The sequence below is a fragment of the Mobula hypostoma genome, chromosome 9 (genome assembly GCF_963921235.1).
Source record: "Mobula hypostoma chromosome 9, sMobHyp1.1, whole genome shotgun sequence".
Lineage (NCBI taxonomy): Eukaryota > Metazoa > Chordata > Chondrichthyes > Myliobatiformes > Myliobatidae > Mobula > Mobula hypostoma.
The window spans coordinates 19,951,605-19,975,000 of record NC_086105.1 but is presented as its reverse complement, the minus strand read 5'-3'; the positions used below and the strand labels follow the sequence as shown (position 1 = coordinate 19,975,000).

General features: G+C 41.9%; 1 protein-coding gene across 1 annotated transcript in view; it reads right to left on the bottom strand.

The window, feature by feature from the left end:
* Positions 1 to 21,705, bottom strand: part of LOC134351547 (ankyrin repeat domain-containing protein 26-like) — a 129,153-nt gene extending 107,448 nt beyond the window's left edge. The window contains exons 1-5 of the mRNA XM_063057829.1: positions 21,119 to 21,705; positions 11,467 to 11,581; positions 6,069 to 6,242; positions 2,623 to 2,729; positions 2 to 139 (exon numbers count right to left, since the gene is read on the bottom strand). Coding sequence (XP_062913899.1) covers positions 2 to 139; positions 2,623 to 2,729; positions 6,069 to 6,242; positions 11,467 to 11,581; positions 21,119 to 21,321 — 737 coding nt within the window. The 5' untranslated portion in view covers positions 21,322 to 21,705. The remainder of the gene's footprint in view (position 1; positions 140 to 2,622; positions 2,730 to 6,068; positions 6,243 to 11,466; positions 11,582 to 21,118) is intronic.
* Between the last annotated feature and the right edge of the window lie 1,691 nt (positions 21,706 to 23,396).

Below are 23,396 nucleotides of genomic sequence, written 5' to 3'. Positions count from 1 at the left end.
CGCATGTTGTCTATTCGTAAGTGCATAATCATCAGCTGTCCGTCCATTATCATCTTTTAAAGAAGCATCTGTACCACAATGTAGAAGCAGCTTAACTAAGGTAATTTGTCCATTTCTTGCAGCAATCATCAGGGTAGTTCTAGAGGAAACATGATGAAGATCAAAAATCATTGCCCTGTTATAAAATTGGGTTACAAACAATTAAATAAAATATTCATTTGTTCTGTGTTACCATATGCAGCTGACTCGCACATTTTGTTCACAGTATGGTTGGGCAAAACTAAGTAAATCTAATTGAACAGCAAATGGCACTCACTAAAAGGCATTAGATTATAATTTTGCACAGTGAAACCAATTTCCCCCGGGATCGATAAAGTATGACTATGACTATGAACTAGAATCAGCTGCCAAACTGCAGAATGCTCAGTATAAATGCTTCTACTTTCTTTGCATACATCAATTGTATTCTAATATCATATTGAGGCATTCTACGCAAGGTGATCCAAAGGGCAAACAGAACAATGCTCTGATAGGCCTCAATAAGCCCCAACTTTTTAAAAAAGTGCAATTTATTGATATCCTCCTTCAATAAGCAACTGAAAGCATAAACGTATGAAGTTCAAAGCTTTTAACTAAATGAAATTTAGCTTGTTATTGTAGAAGTAGCTGATGAAGCTGGAATCTCCACAATTTCCATCAATGCAGGCACATGCACAACAGGACTATGTGCTAAGTCCCCTGCTCTACTTGTTTTACACCTATGACTGTGTGGGCTAAGCACAGCTACGGTAACATATTCAAGTCTGCTGATGATACCACAGTTGTGGGTCGAATCAAAAGTTGGTAATGAATCAGTATACAGAAGGGAGATTGAAAATTTGGTTGAGTGGTGACATAGCAACAACCTTTCACTTAATGTCAACAAGACCAAGGAACTGATAGTATACGTCAGGAGAAATAAACCAGTGGTCCACGAGCCACTGTGCATTGTGGGGAGTCAGAGGTGGAGAACATCAGCAACTTTAAGTTCCTCGGTGTTACCATTTCAGAGGAGCTGTCCTGGGTTCAACATGCAAGTGCAATTCTGAAGAAGGCACGGCAGTGCCTCTACTCCCATAGGGGACTAAGACATGTACAACTCAGACTAACTTTCTATAAATGTGTGGTGGAGAGTATATTGTTTGGCTGCATCACAGCCTGGTACAGAAACACCAATGCCTTTGAACAGAAGATCCTACAAAAGGGTAGCAAATTTGGCCCAGTACATCATGGGTAAAACCCTCCCCACCATTGAGCACAACTACATGAAATGCCGTCGTAGGAAAGCAGCATCCATCATCAGAGATACTCACCACCCAGGCCATGCTCTTTTCTCGCCGCTGCCATCAGTTAGAAGGTATAAGAGCCCCAGGATTTGTACCAACAGGTTCAAGAACAGTTACTACCGCTCAACCATTAGGCTCTTAAGCAAAAGGAATACTACATTCACTTGCCCAACCACTGAGATGTTCCCATAACCAATGATCTCACTTTAAGGACTCTTTATCCCATTAGTTCATGTTCTCATTATTTATTGTTATTTATTTATATTTGCATTTGCACATTTTATTTTCTTCTGCACTCTGATTGCTCCTGTTATAGTTACTATTCTATAGATCTGCTGAGTATGCCCATAGGAAAAGGAATCTTATGGTTGTGTATGGTGACATACAGTAGAGGTACTTTGACAATAAAATTTACTTTGAACTTTGGATATCCACAATTTGTGATTGTACTTCCAATATTAAAGACTACATATTCAGAAAAATTAACCACTCTTTGTTATTAGTATTAAAATGCACATCTTGAAATTAAACAGCAACAGCAAGGACAACTTGGCTGAACAAACCAGATTCAACTTGATCAATGGGTGATTTCCAGTTGTTCACAATGAATACTATTACACACCTTAAAACAAAATCAAGACCAATACAGTAGAACAATCAGATTGAATTTAAGTAATGGAATGCATGCCAGTGATTTCAATCAAACTTTTCTGTATGTAGATTCCTGTTGTTGATAACCAGAAAGGATAGCATTACAACAGCAGTATCACCTTATATTCATCACCTTAGCTGATGGTATGAATATCGATTTCTCCTTCAGGTGAACAAAATTTCCCCCCGCTTCTAATCCCAACTCTGACCATTTCCTTCTTCTCATCTGCCTGTTACTTCTTCCTGAGTCCCATCCTCCTTTCCCTTCTCCTATTGTCCACTCTCCTCTATCAGATTCTTTTTCTCCAGCCCTTGACCTTTCACCTATCACCTTCCAGCTAGCCTCTTTCCCCTCCCCCCACCTTATAATTCTGGCACCTTCCCCCTTCCCTCTCAGTACTGAAGAAGGGTCTCAGCCTGAAATGTCAACTCTTTACTCTTTTCCACAGATGCTGCCTAATTTGTTGAGTTCCTCCAGCATTTTGTGTGTGTTGCTTTGGATTTCCAGCATCTGCAGATTTTCTCATGTTAGCAATAGCCCGCGCTCATTTGGAACTATTTCAAGAATAAAATAATAAACAAAAAGAAATCACACACCCTAAATTTCTTAATTCGACAATTCAAGATTTGAAGTGTATAAACGTACTTCCCAGTTTTGTCCTTTGCATTCACATCAGCACCCTTTTTAAGAAGACATTTTGCCATTTTTTGGTGGTTCCTAGTAGCTGCTAACAGCAGAGGAGTATATCCATTCTTTTGGAAACAAACAATCCATTAGTCATCTAATTATCACAAAATAATTTACAATTGTACAGCATACAAATATGTAACATCGTTCTCATGTTACTGGAAACAGGTCTCAATTGATAATCCCACAAAGTTCAATGTTCTTTCAAGTGGAGCCTACAGAGAAGTTTGGGGATCATCAAATTGCATCCTTGAAATTTAACAGCCTTTCAAAATTTTAACAAATCAGGTCTAATGATCTCATATTGGTCAATGAGATCACTATTCATACTTGTGTATACCAGAGAGAAAAAAAAATCAGACAAACAGGTGCACATTCCTTTATCCCAAATTCTGAAATCCAAAAAGCTCCGAAAACTGAAGTTTTTTTTTGCCAACAGCTGACGTCACTCAGGTGTGACGTGGCAGCACTAGCAGAGGCCGCCAGACGTCAGTTGTGGCTCAGCGCTCGTACTGGTTACACATGCATTTGCTGTTCGCTGATACTTTGTGTTCACTGTTGACTTTGTGTTTAATTTCACTGTGAAAATGTCAAAAAGAGCTGCAGATAAACCTATGGGTAACAATCAGAAAAAGAAAAGGAATTTTCTCTATCAATAACGCAGAAAGTGGAGTTATTGCAGAAGCTTGATTGTGGTGTGTCTGTGAGGCATCTTAGTGAAGAAAATAGTGTCAGAAAATAGAACTACCACTGTATATGATTTAAATAAACAGAAAGACAAGTTACTGAAGTTTTATAGTGACAGTGACAGTAATGTTCTGCATTTATTCCAGTAGTCATTTACCATGTGTTTGATTCGGTTCATTTGAAGCTGTATATTTTTATGTTTTACTGAATGTTTTTCTTGGAAATAAAATTTCTTCTTGTCATTATTCCCTCAACAATACAGTATAACAATTACTTACATAGCATTTACATTGTATTAGGTATTATTAGTAATCTAGAAATGATTTAAAGTATATGGGAGGATGTGCATAGGTTTGGTGCGCCGCTGGGTCCTAAACTCCACTGCACTGAGACAGGTTAAATAAGGGACTTGAGCATACGTGTTTTTTGGTATCGGGGGTCGGGGTGGGGGTCTGAAATCCAAAAAATTCTGAATTCCGAAATGCAATTCGCCCCAAGGATTTCTGATAAGGGATTGCGGACCTGTAGAAGAATAAATCAAAAACATCAATATTTTGCTGGTTCCAAAACAAGTGTCCAAAACAGTCCAAATGTGGCTTATCAAAACATGTGAGACATTTTGTACTTCAGCTTCTTCACTTTTCATTCCAAATACTATCCTGCCAGGATATCACCTCTCCTCCTAAATACTTGCTGTATCAGTTAAGTCACTTGACTTGCAGGCCGCTGTTCTGGACAAATGGCCATAGACAGGAGTGCAAATTACAACATGGCACCAGTTAAATTTAACATCAAATAATTGGATATAAAGTTATGCGATTAAGGCTACTCTCTCTGACTCAACTATAAAATTATGAGGTAGTTATAAAAAAGAAACAAGTTCAATTTGGCCTACACGTGACTTCAAACCCAGTAATGTGATTGATTTGAACTCTCATCTCATTTTAGGGACAATTAAAGACAACAAATGCCAGCTTTGGCAGCAATGTCATTTGAATAAATAAATGTACAATTATAACTTGCAGACTTTTTGCTGCATTTTCTGATGGAGACTGATGTGAGAGTACAGAGGAACATCTGGAAAACTTCTGAAATGCCCGCTTCGCTGCCGCTGCTACTGTGTGGTAACCGGAATCTCCAGAGCAGAAGGCCGCGAATCCTCGGCTCTGCTTGTTTCAGCGGCCGGGGCTAGGTCGAAGGCGCTCGGCAGAGGATGGGGCTCGGGAGGCTGTATCGGAGGGGTTGGTCGGAGGCTCGAAGATTTCGGACGGACAGACTCAGTGTCAGCTGTGGTTGGCTGCTTCCAAGGCATCGGCAAGTTGACAGTGCCTGGAGGTTTATGGCAGGGAGTTTCTCCCTTTTGCCGCCTGCTATCGGGGACTCGGGAGTCGATCGACTCGGGGACTTTGAGACTTTCTTTTACCATGCCCATGATTTGTTCTTCATCAAATTATGGTATTGCTTTGCACTGCTGTAACTATACGTTATAATTATGTGGTTCTGTCAGTGTTGGTCTTTGGTTTGTCCTGTTTTCTGTGATACCACTCTGGAGAAACACTGTATCATTTCTTAATGCATGTACGCATTTCTAGATGAACACTCAGTGTTCTCATGACCTAAACCACCACAGAAGATGCTACTGTATATTAAGTTGCTCTTCTCCATTATAAATAAAGGTTCTGTTCTTCTGATTCAAACGTAGAACCCCACACTTTGAAGTATTTGCATAATCCCTCCATATCCCTTTAGCGAATATTTGTATCTTCTTCAGAGTTGGCTTTCTCATCGAGTCTTCAACTATCAGACAGGTTGGATTCATTATTATCTGAATGTCCACCATTCCATTGTATCCTGTACACATAGTTTTACACAATGGGCAAATTAACTTGGATAGTAGCTTAATAGCATCTAACGATGGTGTCAAAGTAAGAAAGAAGTAGGTCAATCCTGGAATTACTGCTTTAGCAGAATGAAATCATAATCAAGGAACAGAATCTAAAATCCAGATCTTTAGCTTGCAGAAGGTGCAAGAGGAAAGCTCTAGTCGCTATAATATCATTAAAGCTGTTACAAAATGAAAGGAAACTATGAGGTTACTGAATTTGAATAGGGAGAATAAAAGAATTGAAACTGAGCATGCAACTCTCTGAAAGTAATTTAGAAAGATAAATCATTGCTTAGTGAAACTTCCCTGATTTGCCATTTACCATTTAAAGCAGGATTGGTATTAAAAAATTTATTCATTAAATTAATGTAGCAATTTATAACCAAAATAAATTGGGACTTAAGGCACAACAAATGGTAACTGCAAAATTAATGATAATGGAAATCGATTATTGTTGCTCTTTTTTTTGAAAATTCATCATCCATTTCAAATGTGACTGTCATTTAGTGAAGTGATAACTGATAATCAATATAATACATCATGATCAAAAACATTCCAGGTAAAATCTAATCTCCTGTAGTAACAGCCCACTTAACTTGTTCCTAAATGTTACAACAAGATCTATATAACCATTTTAAATTTACTTTGATTTGAATCTCAATACAATAAGTAGTTTGGGTTCTTTCAGGACAAAGTACATGTACATTTACATTGGTAAACATTCTAATCTGCTATAAAACATGCTCCACAAGTATGACTCAGAAACGAGTGTTAATTTTGCACTTTTCAAAACTGTGAAAACTTAACTACTATGAAGAATTAATGCAAGTACCTTATCTCGGGCATCTATGTGTGCCCCATACTCCAGCAAATGCGTTACCAAAGTGATGTTGGGGATCAGGACAGCAAGATGCAGAGCAGTATATCCATTAATGTCCACCAGATTAGGATCAGCATCATGGCTTAGTAAGATAACTACACAACGTTCCTGTTCACACTGCACTGCCTGTGAACAAGGTAACAAGAGGTTTATATATACATTTTCCAGAGACCGTTATGTTTGAAGTGCAAATTTCATTGTGGTTAACTGCTAGCAAGTCTGGATTACAGATACACTTGCTTTGCTATCATTCTACTACCCAACAGATACACAGAATGAGACCAGGAATCCATATTAGACTCAGATACTGGAAGCTCCACAACACTATTGTTGCAGCTTATTGGGGTAGTGTCTTCAGCCCAAACACCCTCGCTTGCTTCTTGTTTTTCAAATTGCTTTAAATAGCTGTAATCAATAGATTTTAAATAACCAAGTGCAGGTGTTCCCCGCTTTTCAAACGTTTGCTTTACGAAACCTCACTGTTACGAAAGACCTACATTAGTACCCTGTTTTCGCTTTCAGAAGGGGTTTTTACTGTTATGAAAAAAAAATTCAGCGCGCGATAAAAAAATCAGTGCGCGATACAAGGCAGCGCGCCCCGAGCAGCCGCTCTCCCTCGGATTGGGAGCTGCTTTGCTTTCACACGTGCCTGTGAGCAGCTGTTTGCAAGATGAGTTCTATGGTATCGGAAAAGCTTGAAAGAGCTCGTAAGGGTGTTATACTTACGGTAAAACAAGACATAATTAAGCATTTTGATCGTGGTGAACGAAGTAAGGACAACGTGAGTTTAGCTTGTGGAAGCTGACGAACATGATGTTGAAGAGGTTTTGGCATCCCATCACCAAGAACTGACAGATGAAGGGCTGACACAATTGGAAGAAAGAAGGATAACAATGGAAACCGAATGAGTAATGATAAAGTACGACTTTAATTTTGAAAGGGTACATCGGTTTAGGGGATATTTGCAGGATGGTTGGAGTCCTTATTAAAGAACTGTGTGATAGAAAAATGTGCGAGGCTCAGCAGTTAAGCAAGCCTTCCACATCAGCCAGAGCAGACGACGAACCTCGACCTTCGACATCGAGGCGGGCAGACATAGAAGAAGATGAGCTGCTTGCTCTAATGGAAACAGGCGATGAGATGACACCCCAGTGTCCCACCACCCCAACCCCCAGGCCACGGACAGATACTGATTCGCGGAGAATGCAAAGGTAGCCAGGAGGCACACAGCACATCTTTCAGAAAAAAGCCGAAATAAACATGTTAATTAATTAGGTGTCGCCGACATGTAATAGTCGGCTCAGATCAGAGACAACGCAATCGGAGATGGCACTAATCTGGGCCGACAATTACGGGCGGCACCTAATTAATTAGTATGTTTGTTTCGGCTTTTTTCTTAAAGATGTGCTGTGTACCTCCCAGCTACCACTGGACCCCTGCGTTCTTCGCAGCAATGTATCGCTCAGCAGCGGCCCGGAGGGTGGGGGCCACTGCACCACCCAAACTCCGACAAGTCTAACACACCATCGTGTGCTCGGCGCTGTCTTCCCGATTCCCGTAAGTGATACTACACTGTACATACATTATTTCTACTTTATATCGGCTGTGTATTTTTACGTGTTGTTTGGTATGATTTGGCAGCTTCATAGCTTAAAGGTTACTGGGGAGAGTGCTCCTGCCAACAGCGCTTGCGCGAGATTTTCTGCCGACGGCGCTTGCGTGAGATTTTCTGCCGACGGCGCTTGGGTGAGATTTTTGCTTCGGCGAACAATTCAGTAATGATTGTGGAAAAGTATTTTTACTTTATATAGGCTGTGTATTTATCATATCATTCCTGCTTTTACTATATGTTACTGTTATTTTAGGTTTCATGTGTTATTTGGCATGATTTGGTAGGTTATTTTTGGGTCTGCGAACGCTCAGAAAATTTTCCCATATAAATAAATGGTAATTGCTTCTTCGCTTTACGACATTTCGGCTTATGAACCGTTTCATAGGAATGCTCTGCCTTCGGATGGCGGGGGAAACCTGTACTGTATAAAAATAACATATAACTTTGAAATGAAAAATACATCAGAAAAAGCAAGAAATATTCAAATCTCAAATCAGACAGCTCCTATGAAGTGAGAAACACAGTTAATGTTTCATGTCATAATAACAGCAGCTGTTGGAAATACTCAGTAGATTAGTCAGGATCTGTAGAAAGGAAAACAGAATTAATGAAGTGGGCTGAAAGTCTTTCATGCAAGCTTTGAAACAAAAAACAAGTTAGCTTTACGTTTCCAACACAGTGAAGGAGAGAAGAGCCAGTGTTGTAATGGAGAAAAGTAGTCTTGAGGACTGATCCATCCAGCTGACTAATAGGGGCTATTACAAACAAAACAAAAGCCACAGGAGTACTTTATAAGTAAAAACACAAAGAAGCATGAAAAGGTGTGAAATGTGGGGCTGTAGGTCATGTCAAGCAAGTCAGGCTGCATTGATGGAGAGAGAAAGTAAACTGCTATCAGAGCTGAATAATTTACAGTAGAAATTCAGACAATGAAAGTGAGTTACCTGAAATGGCTGATTTCAGTATTAAGCCCAAAGCTGCATTATGCTCATAAGATGAGGTGCTGTCCCTCAAGTGTCAGAGTAGGAGTCGGACAGAGAATTAAAGTAGTCCCAGTCATTTCTTGGACGTCGGCACAAGTGCTCTGCAAAGTGCTCACCGTCAGTGCCTGGCTTTTCCAATGAGGAAACCACAATGTGAACAAAAGAACGCACTATGCCAAACCGAAAGTGCAAGGCAACAGCTGCTTCATTTCAAAGGATTCCTTGTGTCCCAGGACAGCAGAAAGGATTAGGGGAAAAAGTACAGTAGAGGTACAAGGTACTACAGAAATTGGAACAGGGAGCAACAAACAATCTGCTAGGAGAACTCAGCAGATCAAACAACATAGAATATGTAAGAGGAAAGGAATTATTGACATTATCAGAAAGAAAACCCTGTATCAAAATTGAGCATAGATATAGCATTTCATGCAGTCATATTGGAAAATGCTGCACAAAAGGGGAGCAGTTGCTGGGGACGTAAGTGTGGGCCAGGAAGTCATGGTGGGTATAGTCTCTTCAAAATGTTGAAAGAGGAGGAGAGGGGAGAACATCTTTTGAGGTAGGATCACAATGAAGCTAGTAGAAATTACTAAGAATGATTTGTTGAACGTGGAGGTTGCTGCAGTGGAAGGCAAGAAACTGTGAAACTCTTCATCTGAGTCCTGATGAAGGGTCTCGGCCCGAAATGTCAACTGTTTACTCTTTTCCATAGATGCTGCCTGGGCTGCTGTGATCCTCCAGCATTTTGTATGTGTTGCATCTACAGATTTTCTTGTGTTAGTGAAACTCTTTGTTCTGTCCAGGAGAGGGGATAAAAATAGACGTGTGGGAAATAGATGAGATGGAGTCAAGCAATCTCCGAGCTATGTTGAGAATGTTTTAGGTAGGAAGTCATCTCGGGGACATTTCTGTGGGACTACCACTGGAGTGAATAGAACAGACTCACAGGAACTGAGAGAACGGTACAGAGGCTGTGGGTGGAAGTACATTCAAGATCACTATGGGAACCTGCAGGCTTGTATGGATACTTGTCACTAATCTTTCCTTTGAGATGGAGAAATTTTTATATCAAACTGGATACAGGATTTCCCTGCCACCCGAAGGTAGAGCGTTCCTATGAAACAGTTCGTAAGCCGGAATGTCGTAAAGCGAAGAAGCAATTACCATTTATTTACATGGGAAAATTTTGTGAGCATTCGCAGACCCAAAAATAACCTACCAAATCATGCCAAATAACACATAAAACCTAAAATAACAGTAACATATAGTAAAAGCAGGAATAATATGATAAATACACAGCTTATATAAAGTAGAAATACATTTCCACAATCATTGCCTGAACTGTTCTCTGTAGCGAAAATCTCACGCAAGCGTCGTTGGCAAAAACACAGCGCAAGCGCTCTCTCCAGTAACCTTTAAGCTATGAAGCTGCCAAATCATACCAAATAACACGTAAAAATACACAGCCGATATAAAGTAGAAATAATGTATGTACAGTGTAGTATCACTTACCGGAATTGGGAAAGCATGGAGCACACTGATGGTGGTGTGTTAGATTGCCGGGTGCATCACCTCTGATCTGGGCCAACAATCACATCCTGGGCGGTACCTAATTAATTAGCATGTTTATTTCGGCTTTTTTCTTAAAGATGTGCTGTGTGTCCCCCAGCTACCGCTGCATTCTCCGTGAATCGGTAACTGTCCGCGGCCTTGGGGTTGGGGTGGTGGGACACTGGGGTGTCATCTCGTCATCTGTTTCCATTAGAGCAGGCAGCTCATCTTCTCCTATGACTGCCCGCTTCGATATCGAACGTCGAGGTTCGTCGTCTGCTGTGGCTGATGTGGAAGGCTTGCTTGACTGCTGAGCCTCGAGCATTTTTCTATCATTCAGTTCTTTGTAAGGACTCAAACCATCCTGCAAATGTCACCTAAACTGATGTACCCTTTCAAAATTAAAGTCGTACTTTATCATTACTCATTCGGTTTCGATTGTTATCCTTTCCTCTTCCAATTGCATCAGCTCTTCATCTATCAGTTCTTGATCATGGGATGCGAAAACCTCTTCAACATCATCTTCATCAGCTTCCACAAGCCAAACTCACTTAGTCCTTACTTCATTCACCACGATCAAAAAGCTTAATTATGCCTAGTTTTATGCTAAGTGTAACACCCTTACGAGCTCTTTGAGGCTTTTCTGATACCTTAGAACTCATCTTGCTAACAGCTGCTCACAGGCACGTGTTAAAGCAATGCCGGCGAGAATGCAGTTTCGAATCCGGGTGAGAGCGGCTGCTCGGGGCGCACGCTGCTTTTTTCGTAACAGTGAAAACACCTTCTGTTAGCGAAAACAGGGTACTAATGTAGGTCTTTCGCAACAGTGAGGTTTCGTAAAGTGAACGTTTGAAAAGCAGGGGACACCTGTATAGGTAGTAAATTAAATATGTGCACTTTGGTCCAACTGTTATGACCATAATCAATTGTGATTAATATTAAATTAAAACAGGCGGAGAATTAGGAAAGACCTCGTGATGGACTACAGATATGAGGAAAAAGTGAGAAAGCACTGGAATATGAAATAATTCATATGGGAGAGAGAAAAAAGGGACAAGAAAACTGAAGGATATTTGAAAAAGTAGGGGAAATGGATTATTGACTAAATCAAGTCACTACACTCTAGGAAGGATGAAGGTTCCAGGAAAGGTGCAAAAGGAAATTAAACAAATAGACTGGCCCCATCAAAATCAAGATCTCTTACCTTCATCAAAGGAGAGCGGTTTTCGTTGTCACAAATGTTCGGGTTTGATTTATTTTCAACAAGCAAAGCAACTACATCAGCATGTCCATTTGCACATGCAAGGTGCAGTGGTGCTCTAGAAAGAAAATTAATAAGTAAATGTGCTAGTTATCATGTAAAAACTCACACTGCTAAAACTGATAAACGGAAGAAAAAAATCCAAACAACTGTCCTGGATGTCAATAAATTATTAGAGACCTCCATCATCAATACATAAATACCATCATGCATTTACAATGTAAACAGCATTATAAAAAGTGGTTTCAAGAATTTACAGTGAAGTGCTGTACTGAGATAATAAAAGATAGAGGGGAGGTTTGGAGCACCTTGAATCGTTGATCATATCAACTGACTGGGGAAAGAAACTTTAAAGATGACATTAAGTTTTTCTTTCAATAGCCCTATAGTGCTTTCCAGAAAGGAGTGTTTGGAAAAGGCAGTTTGCTGGGTGGGTAGTGACTGCAGTGATTTTTCCCGCCTTCTTCTTTGTCCTGGACACACACAAGTCCTGCAGTGATGGCAAACCGCAACCAATAACCTTTTTCTGCTGTCAGATATAGCACCAAAATAGACAGCAATGGCTGATGTGAGGATGCTCTTTACGATGGCAGTGTAGAATTGCAACAGTATGTTCTGAGAAAGATGGAATTTTACCAACTGTACATTCTCTGCTGAGCCTTTTTGTTAAGGAATAGGATAAGATTCTCCCACATGCAATCCTGCGAAATAATGAAGTCCAGGAATCTGAATGTTGAAAGGATGCTCACTGTAGAGTTATTGATGATGAGTGGTGGAGAGGAGACATTTCTTCTCAGTTTGTATGGATCGCCACTGTTTTAAATGCATTCAGCTTCAAGTTCAGGACACTAGTCTGTTTACTTCCTGATGGTATTTGATTTGTCACTAAGTCTGGATAAAATTTAATTATTTAAAAGAAGAGAGGACCAGAAGGTTGTTCGTGTGGTATCAACAGAGAGACGAGGTCAAGTCAACTACAGGTCTGTTAGCCTGATAGCAGGTAGGACAAATAAGTGGAAAAAGTCCGAGTGACTGTATGAATCAGTACTTAGTGACTTACGGATTAATAAAAGGCAATCATCATAGAGTTGGTTCCTTAAAGTTGTTATAACTCGGGGGTGGGGAGGGGGAATGGCAGTGGGATAAACTCCCATTACCTGTGCCTCAAAACAGTTTCTACTAAGAGGCAAAAGGCGGATTACTGGTGCCTTAACACCAGTCGCTTTGGGCAGATGAGACTTGCCAGCTCTTCCAGAAGAAAAACTCTGATCTCAAACCTTTGTTGCCTTATGGCTATACCCACTTATGGGGAAGGCTTCAAGAGTAAGCCTTGAGGAAAATATCGGAGCTGGAGTCCCTAAGGCAGTCCCACCTTGAGTTCAACACAGATGGGCAACTCCTGCGATGCTGCCAAACTGTACCAGTCTCTGCCATTCCTTTCAATTCATCAGATGTGCAGAGAAGGGGAAGCCTGCTGCATGGGGAACAGCTTGCTCTTGATATCGTACTGCTCTCACTTACATATCACATAGACAGCTGGGACAGAACATCCATGGTTGATAACAGATAGGGTCATCATAGGCTTATTAATAAAAGGTTACAAATGAACATCCTGAGGAATTAAAAAGGATTGTCAACAAACAGTTGATGCGGTGCAATGGATTTTAGCAAACTGCACACAACAGATTCATCAAGGAAGTAAACCCCTACACGATCAAAGGGGAAGAGAGAAATTGGATTAAAAATGAGTCATTAGTAGAAAGCAAATGATAACAGTCATTTGGAATTTTAAAAATATGTTTGCAGTAAGGTTTTATAGAGCTCAGTAAAAGGTCGCTGCTTTCTGCAGTATTAATAAATTATATGGAATTAAAAATAAGAGCCACAAGTAAGTGATATCAAAACTAGCACCGTGGTTGCTGGACAGGAAGGAAATTCTAGACCCAAGCAAACAGCAATGGATTGGATTAAGTGGGAACAATAGTGGTATCTGTAACTCAATCTGAAATAGGATCTAACAGAATTGAGAAGGACAGAAGAATGTTGACATGGATGTCCACAAACCTCCAACACAGGGGTTCCCAACCTGGCATCCAGAGAAGCTTTGGTTAATGGTAAGGGTCCATGGCATTAAAAAAAAGGTTGAGAACCTCTGCTCTAATGGCAGACAGACAAATAAATAACATGGCATATTAGACATGTGCCTCCATCAGCTTAGACACAGAATAGAGGGGCAGGAGTTCCTGCTAAAATATTAACAGACATTAGTTGTACCATAGCTTGTGTAATGTGTATAGTTACGATCAACAATACAGAAAGGATGTGATAGCATTATAACGGATAAAAAGGGATTCCCGAAGATGCTAAGTATAATCTGCTGGAGGAACTTAGAAGATCAAGCAGCTTCTGTGGGAGGAAGGGAATTGTCCATGTTCCTGATGCAGGGTTTTGACCTGAAATGGTGACAAATCTTTTATCACACAGATGCTGCATGACCCACTGAGTTCTTCTTGCAAACTGTCTGTTGCTCTTGATTCCAGCATTTGCAATCTTTTGTGTGTCCATTTTAGGGAAGAAGCTCTTCCCGTGCCTGCTGGTGCGGAAGCGGAGGCTCCTATGGCGCCTACCAGGTGGGAAGAGAGTAAAAAGTCCATGGTTAGGGTGAGATGCATCCTTGATAATGCTTTTCGCTCTGCCCAGGCAGCGTTTATGGTAGATGTTCTCAGTGGTGGATAATTGGGTGCTGATAATCCACTGGGCAGTTTTCACCACACGCTGGAGTGCTTTGCGGTCCAATACAGGACAGTTGCCATACCACACTGAGATGCAGTTAGTGAGTACGCTCTCAATGGTACAGCGGTAAAAGTCCGTCAGTATCCGGGGACAGAGGTGAGCTTTCTTGATGCTCCGCAGGAAATAAAGGCGCTGTTGCACCTTTTTGATCAGGATGGAGGAGTTCAGGGACCAGGTGAGATCCTCGGAAATGTGGACACCGAGGAATTTGAAGCTTGATACACGCTCCACTGCAGCTCCTTTCATGTAGGTGGGGACGTGAGTATTGCTCCTAGCATGCCTGAAGTCCACAATGATCTCCTTGGTCTTCTGGGAGTTAAGGGCCAGGTTGTTATCGGCACACCACGTGGCCAGGTGCTGGACCTCGTCCTTGTAGGCTGTCTCATCATCCCTTCTGATCAGGCCAACCACCATGGTGTCATATGTGAAGTTGATTATGGAGTTATAACCATGTATAGGAATGCAGTCATAGGTGAAAAGGGAGTACAGAAGAGGGCTCAGCACACAGCCTTGAGGCACACCAGTGTTCAGGGTGAGAGTGGAGGAGTAGAGGGTGTCTAACTTAACTTATTGGGGTCTATTAGTCAGGAAGTCCAAGGTCCAATTGCAGAGGGATGAGCTGATACCAAGCTGGTGAAGTTTGGCGATCAGCTTGGAGGGGATCACAGTATTGAATGCCGAACTGAAGTCAACGAACAGCATTCTGACGTTAAGAGTTGGGGTTGTCCAGCTGGGTCAGGGCAGACTGAAGTGCCGTGGAGATGGCGTCCTCTGTTCACCTGTTGGTGCAATAGGCAAATTGATGGGGGTCCAGGGTAGTGGGCAGACAGGATTTCAGATGTGATAGAACCAATCGCTCAAAGCACTTTGCAATGATGGGGGTGAGAGCAAATGGGAGACTGGAAGCCTGTGACTAGTGAAGTACCACAGGGACTGGTGCTAACGATGTCCCAATGTTTAAGAAAGGCTCTAAAAATAAGCCAGGAAATTTTAGACCAGTGAGCCTGACATCAGTAGTGGGAAAGTTATTGGAAGATATTCTAAAGGACAGGATATATAAGTATTGGATAGACAGGGACTGATTAGGATAGTCAACATGGCTTCATGTATGGTAGTTCACGTCTAACAAATCTTATAGAGTTTTTCGAGGAAGTTAGCAATAAAGTTGATGAAGGCAAGACAGTGGACGTTGCAAGGCTTTTGACAAGGTCCCACAAGGAAGATTGCTTAAGAGTTGCTTGGCATTCAAGATGAGATTGTAAATTGTATTAGACATTGGTTTTGTGGGAGATTGGAAGCCTCAGACTAGTGGAGTACCACAGGGATTGGTGCTGGGTGAATCATTGTTTGTCATCTCCATCAATGATAAGGATGATATGTGGTTAGCTGGAAAGCAACTTTGCAGATGATACTAAGATTGAGGGTATCGTGCACCGTGAGGAAGTCTATCAGAGCTTGCAGCAGAACCTGCACCAGCTTGGAAAATGGCAGATGAAATTTTTGCAGACAAGTCCGAGGTGTTGCATTTTGGTAGGACCAACCTGGGTAGGTCTTACACAGTGAACTGTAGGGCACTGAGGAGTGTTGTAGAACAAAGTGATCTGGGAATTCAGGTCCATAATTTAATGTAAGTGGGGTCACAGGTAGATAGGGTTGTTAAAAAACAAGGCTTTTGGCATATTGGCATTCTTTACTCAAAGTATTGAGTACAGTATATGGGATGTTATGTAAAAGTTATATAATATGTTGGTGAGGCCTAATTTGGAGTATTGTGTGCAGTTCTGCTCACCTACCTACAGGAAAATGCAAATAAATGCAGGCTTTTTCCACTGAGGTTGTGTGAGACTACAACCAGAGGTCGTGGGTTATCGGTGAAATATGAAAAGTTTAAGGGGAACAGAAGGCTAAACTTTTTCACTCAGAGGGCCATAAGAGTGGCCAGTGTAAGTGGTGGATACGAGCTTGATTTCAATGTTTAAAAGAAGTTTGGATAGGTACATGGATGGTAGGGGCATGGAAGGATATACTCCCAGCGCAGGTTGACGGGAGTAGGCAGTTCAAATGGTTTGGCACAGACATGATGAGCTGAAGGCTTGTTTCTGTGCTGTACTTGTCTGTGGCTCTATGACTGTGCAATAACAGACCAGGAATACACATTTGGGCTGAGAGACTGCACAACAAAGCAGTGGACAAAACTTAACAGACAAAAATGAAGTTACATTTTTTTGCAGAAATAATAAAAAGAAAATAGACTAAATGGCCAGACTTGCTCAAAGGCTAGTTTAAAAACCTATGTAATTAAGGATTCATAAATAGCAGCACTGAATATGAGGGCAGAAAAACTAAGCTTAATCTACGCAACACACATCAAAGTTGCTGGTGAACACAGCAGGCCAGGCAGCATCCCTAGGAAGAGGTACAGTTGATGTTTCAGGCAGAGACCCTTCGTCAGGACTAACTGAAGGAAGAGTTAGTAAGAGATTTGAAAGTGGGAGGGGGAGGGGGAGATCCATAATGATAGAAGACAGGAGGGGGAGGGATAGAGCCAAGAGCTGGACAGGTGATTGGCAAAGGGGATATGAGCGGCTCATGGGCCATGAGGCCCGGGGAGAAAGACAAGTGTGGGGGGGAACCCAGAGGATGGGCAAGGGGTATAGTCAGAGGGACAGAGGGAGAAAAAGGAGAGTAAGAGAAAGAATGTGTGTATAAAAATAAATAATGGATGGGGTATGAGGGGGAGGCGGGGCATTAGCAGAAGTTAGAGAAGTCAATGTTCATGCCATCAGGTTGGAGGCTACCCAGACGGAATATAAGGTGTTGTTCCTCCAACCTGAGTGTGGCTTCATCTTTACAGTAGAGGAGACCATGGGTAGACATGTCAAAATGGGAATAGGATGTGAAATTAAAATGTGTGGCCACTGGGAGATCCTGCTTTCTCTGGCGGACAGAGCGTAGGTGTTCAGCAAAGCAGTCTCCCAGTCTGTGTCGGGTCTCGCCAATATATAGAAGGCCACATCGGGAGAACCGGACGCAGTATATCACCCCAGCCCACGCACAGATGAAGTGTCGCCTCACCTGGAAGGACTGTCTGCGGCCCTGAATGGTGGTAAGGGAGGAAGTGTAAGGGCATGTGTAGCACTTGTTCTGCTTACAAGGATAAGTGCCAGGAGGGAGATCAGTGGGGAGGGATGGGGGCACGAATGGACAAGGGAGTGGCGTAGGGAGCGATCCCTGCGGGAAGCAGAGCGGGGGGGAGGGGGAGGGAAAGATGTGTTTAGTGGTTGGATACACTATATCACCCCAGCCGACTATTTATTTTTATTTTTATACACACATTCTTTCTCTCACTCTCCTTTTTCTCCCTCTGTCCCTCTGACTATACTCCTTGCCCATCCTCTGGGTTCCCCCCTCCCCTTGTCTTTCTCCTCGGGTCTCCTGTCCCATGATCCTCTCATATCCCCTTTGCCAATCAACTGTCCAGCTCTTGGCTCCATCCCTCCCCCTCCTGTCTTCTCCTATCATTTTGGATCTCCCCCTCCCCTTCCCACTTTCAAATCACTTACTAACTCTTCCTTCAGTTAGTTCTGACGAAGGATCTTGGCCTGAAACGTCGACTGTACCTCTTCCTAGAGATGCTGCCTGGCCTGTTGTGTTCACCAGCAACTTTGATGTGTGTTGCTTGAATTTCCAGCATCTGCAGAATTCCTGTTCTTTAAGCTTAATCTGCAGTGCCATGTAAAATTATTCAGCCCCACAACTATTTTCACATTTAACTGTCTCATTTTCTAAATTTAAAAAATATGGAATTAGGATTTTTTAAATTAATCTACATTCTCCATGTCAAAGCAAAAGGAAAAAAACCAGCATCTGTCAACACCTTATTAAAAATTAAAATCCAAAATCATGAGGCTGAAAAAGTATTCATTCCTTTTGCAATTACTCTGCTAACTTTTATCAGGCGCAATGCCATATATTATATCTTACCAACTCCCCTAATTTGTTGATCAAGAAAATTGGAGGATCACCTATTTTCAATGAATTTATTAGAATAAATGCCTTCTCTCTGTAAGGTCCAACTGGCATCGTTGGTTTTCAACAAACCAAACCAACATGAAGATAAAACAGCATTCAAATCAGGGAAATGATAATAGAGAGACACAAATCTGGGATAATCTGAAAGTCACTGAACATACCTCAGAGTTCAAAGCAGTCCATTGTGAAAATGTGGGAAAAATACAATATCACAGCCACACTGCCTAGGTTAGGCTGCACCTCTAAAGTTAGTAGCTGAAGAATGGCACTTGTAAGAGAGGGTACCGTGATGCGAACTGTGACTGAGTGAGTAACAGAAGTCAGTGGCTGCAACTGGAGATGAAATTCATGGTTTCACAATCTCTAAGGCCTTGAACAAAAAGGATATTAATGGAAGAGTGGGACGGAAGAAGCCGTAGCTAAAAAAGAACACATCTCACCCATAAAGGCTTTGTAAAGCATCACTGAGAAGATGCTGTAAAAATGTGGAAGAAAGTCATGAGATAGAATGTGGAACGTCTTGGCTTCAACACTAAACTGTAGGTGTGGTGTAAATCTCATACTGCGCATCAGCCAGGTAACACCTCCCTACTGTAAAGTATGGTGGAGGTAGCATCATGCTATGGGGATGTATTTCAGCAGCAGACACTGGAAATCTGGTCAGGACTGACGGGAAGATGAATACTGCTAACTACGGAGGTCCTCAATATTTGAGGGTGGAGCTCAGGATGATGGCACCGAACTGCAACTCCTCTGCTTGCATCTTTGGAAACAGCTCTATTTCTATCTTTAATATCTCTATTTTTCCTTCTCAGGGTTTTTTTTAAGACCCTAACCTGGAGTTACACGCTGACTTTGGTTCTTTGCAGGAATGAGACCCACTCTCAGGGCCTCATGACCGGCCATTTCTCGATATGCCAAGGACGCAGCCAAAAAGACTAGCGCGCCATCAGGATGCTGGATTTTCATGGCTCAGGTGGCGAGCAGGTTTGAGGTCAGTGAATCAGTAGTCTTTAGAGTACTGCAGGTCTGTGTCTTTACTGAAGCTTTGCTGCACACTTGAGTGCTTGGTGGAGGGTGCAGATGGGGGAGGGAGGGTTGCCGCTTTGCTGCTGTTTATTCGTGTGGGGGGAGCTGGGTGGTTCTAACATTTAACTGTCATTCATTCCTTGGGGCACTCCTCTGTTTTCATGGATGTTTGTGAAGAAAAAGAATTTCAGGATGTATATTGTTTACATTTCTCTGACATTAAATTGAACCTATTGAATAAAACCCTGCTAGCCTCTGCCAGAAGGCTCAAACTGAGGAGGAAGTGCATTTTTCAGAAGGACTGCCAGAGCAACCATAGAGTGGCTTCAAATGAAGAAATCTGATGTGCTTTGAGTGGCCCAGTCAGAGTGCTGACCTCAACCCAATCGATCATCTCTGCCCAGCCCCACTCCCCATCAAAACTTGAGCAATTTAGCAAAGAAGAATGAGCAAATCTTCTCCATCACAGTGTACAAAGCTAATAGAGACTTATCCAAAAATACTACTGGCTGCAATAGCTGTGAGAAGTGGTTCGACTAAGTACTGAGCAAAGTGGGATGAATAATTTTGAAATGCTGACATTTCAGTTTTTAAATTTTTACTTTTTCATGCTTTACAATTTTTCCTTTTTTGTGGCCCTACTGTGAAAAAAGAAGCATGTGATTCACATATAAAAATCCTCAGTTAAATTGATCAAAGTTGTAATACTCATTTATGTGAACATATGATTGGGGGCTGATTACGTTTTCAAGGTATGGTATGTAAGGCAGGAGCTAGGCTGCTACTGAAGTCAAACATCCAGGTTTAATTGGTGATCTAGCAAAGGTCAAAAGAATGCGGAGGTGTTAGCAGGGGGATTTTTTAGCCATAAAGGTAAACTGGAAAAGCAAAGAGTTGACAAATTTTGATGGAAACTTATGAGATCATGGCTGGTTTAGATAAAGAGTGGGAAGTTGCTCCCTAGCAGATGTTTCAGAACCAAATGGTGCAGATTTAAAATTGTGGGCAGTGGATATAAGGAGATAACGTATAAACATAGACATAACCTGGAGATCACGGTCAGGACACAGAATCAAGCAGGAATTTCAAAAAAACGTAATGATATGCACCTGAGAGAAAATATTTTTAAAGATGCTTAAAAAACATGGAAATGGGATGAACGGGTTATTCATCAAAGTCTCGACAGGCTAAATGGCTGCTTTTCATGCTCAAAATTCTCTGAATATAGGGCTTCAAATCAATACCTCATTTATAAACAGGTAATGCTTGAGATTTTTCTTGAAGTATTTAACGTGGGGATTTCAAGAGGCAATAATATCCCAACAAAACTACAGAGCACATAGCAAGTTTACTGAATTATAACATCCCGAATTAAAGATAATACAATCTATCCCTTGTTCTCAGTCATCCAAAGAAAGAATTTAAAAAAAATCAAGTTCACAATATTCAAAAATGTCAAACTAACGATAAAGCAGAACTCAGAGCAATTCACCCACACAGTGCTGGTGCAACTCAGCAGATCATGTAACATCAGCTAATCAGGACACAGCATTTTTTGCGTGCTCTAAGTTTCCAGCATCTGCGGAATCTCTTGTGTTTATACTCTGAGCAATCTGTGGGCCGTTAGCTTCAAACTCCGGCTTAGGAACACTGTAGTAGATGTGACGTTGAAGTCCAACAAAAGAAACAGTATACTAAACAATAAACATCACAATAATAGATTAAAGCCGCGCTTCTTTACCTATTTTGTTTATCCAGTTGATTAACATCCTTTTTCTTAATGAGCTGCCGAAGTCTGTTCAAATCTCCAGCAGAAGCAGCTTTGTGTAGTTTTCCCAAATCTTTCTCTTTCAATTCATAACCTACACGTATTTCACTTGAAGTGTCACAAGTTTTGAAAGACGGTTTTTCCTTCCTCTTTGCAATTTGTAGTATTCTCTTCATTTTGCACGACTAATGCAAGACAAGTCCTTGCCGAAAGCGGGTGCAAAATTCAGCTGCGTTTTCCGGCTCGATGGAGTAAAACGTTATTTCCTACTGCGAAAATATTGGATAAGCTAAAATCCAAGAAAGGAAATATGCAGGAATAGCAAAACTCCAAAACTAGCAAAACATCCAAAATTAACAAAAAAAAATCCAGGGACAGAATGCGGCTACAAGGATGATGCTGATAATTCAATCACGGGGGATCAGATTGTACGATTTATCCCTCTGTTTCTACAGGTGCAATCACCGATGTTCCACGATATTTATCGCCGTGACAGATCTCAGTACTTTAATCTCCACAGTAAACAGCAGTTCTCGGCTCCGATTGATTGGGGCTGCGGCCTAAAAGAGTGACAAGCAATCGTCAGTGAGTGTACATTTCAAAGAGGGATGCCTCTCTAGCACAGAAAGGGGCTGCTGCGGGCCCCCTGCAGACAGTGCGGACAATCCCCCCTCTCCCTTTCCCACCCCACATCAGACTGCCACTCGCCTGCGCCATTCCCCAACTTCGCGAAGATTCCTCCCAACCACCACTGATTCAATTCCCATCGCTCGTCGCCCGGCAGCACCCGCCGTGACGTCGTGCCCGGGGCGGGCCCTAGAGACGGGCCATCCAATCACGAAGAGGAGGAGGGAGAGGTGGGTCGGTTTCCAGTGGGAGGTCTGTTGGTGAGTGTTGCCCGGAGAGGGGCTGGCTTCTGCTATCATAGGTTAATACAGCGCAGTGGAACAATAGCGATCTGTTTCTTAGTTTAAAAAACATCTGAGCAACGCACAAAATACTGGAAGAATGCAGCGGGTTAGCTAACATCTATGGAGGTAAACGCACAGTCGACGTTAGAGGTCGAGAACCTTTGTCTGGATCGGGATGACAGGCTGAGTTCCTCCAGCGACTGTGGTGGGTGTTGCTCCAGATTTCATGATCCACAGAATGGACAATATCCTCAGAATGGACTGCCTAGCCCCTTTTTCCCCCTTTTCTCATATAGTGTAGTGGGTTTTTTTCCGCATCTGCAGATTTTCTCGTGTTTGCATTTTTTTCCTCTCTTTTAAAAAATTTAAACTTTTTTTCTCTCTATGAATTGATGAGGAGAATTAGCTGTCTACTTTTTTTATCATATAATATATATTAGCTTAATACTACGTATGATTTTGATAATGTCTATTTCACTTTCAGTTTGTATTATATATTTAAGATAATTCTCTTGTTTGTATATATGCTCTTTTCAAATCAATAAAAAGATTAATAAAAAAAGAAGAAAAGATGAGGAGTCAGAGCAAGAAGGTGGGGGAGGGGAGGAAGAAGTACAATGTTGTAGGTGATAGGTGAAATCAGGAGGGGGAGGGGTGAAGCAAAAAGCTGGGAAATTGATTGGTCAAAGAGAGCGAGAGAAGGGGGAATCTGATAGGAGAGAACAGAATGCCATGGAAGAAAAGGAAGCGGGAAGAGCACCAGAGGGAGGAGATAAGGAGATGGGGAATTGGTGAAGAGAGTGGGGGGTGATTACTGGAAGTTTGAGAAATCGAAGTTCATGCACTCAGGTTGGAGGCTACTCAGACGGAATATAGGGTGTTGCTCCTCCGACCAGAGCGTGGCTTCATCGTGACAATAGAGGAGGCAATGGCTGGACATGTTGGAATGGGAAATGGATGTAGAATTGAAATGGATTGCCGCTGGGAAATCCTGCTGTTTTTGGCGAACGGAGTGTAGGTGCTTGTCAAAGTGGTCTTCCAATCTATGTCGGATCTCATAGATGTACAGGAGGCCACACGGGGAGCATCGAATACAGTAGGTAACCCCAACTGACTCACAGGCGAAATGTCACATCACCTGGAAGGTCTGTTTGGGGCCCTGAATGGTAGTGAGGGAGGAAGTGTAGGGGCAGGTATTGCATCTGAGTAGTCTGCAACCTGATGGCAAGAACGTAATTTTCTCAAACTTCTAGTATTTGCCCCCACCTTCATCATTACCTCATTCCTGTTTCTCTCTCTTGCCTTATCTCCTTACCTGCCCAACACCTCCCTCTGGTACT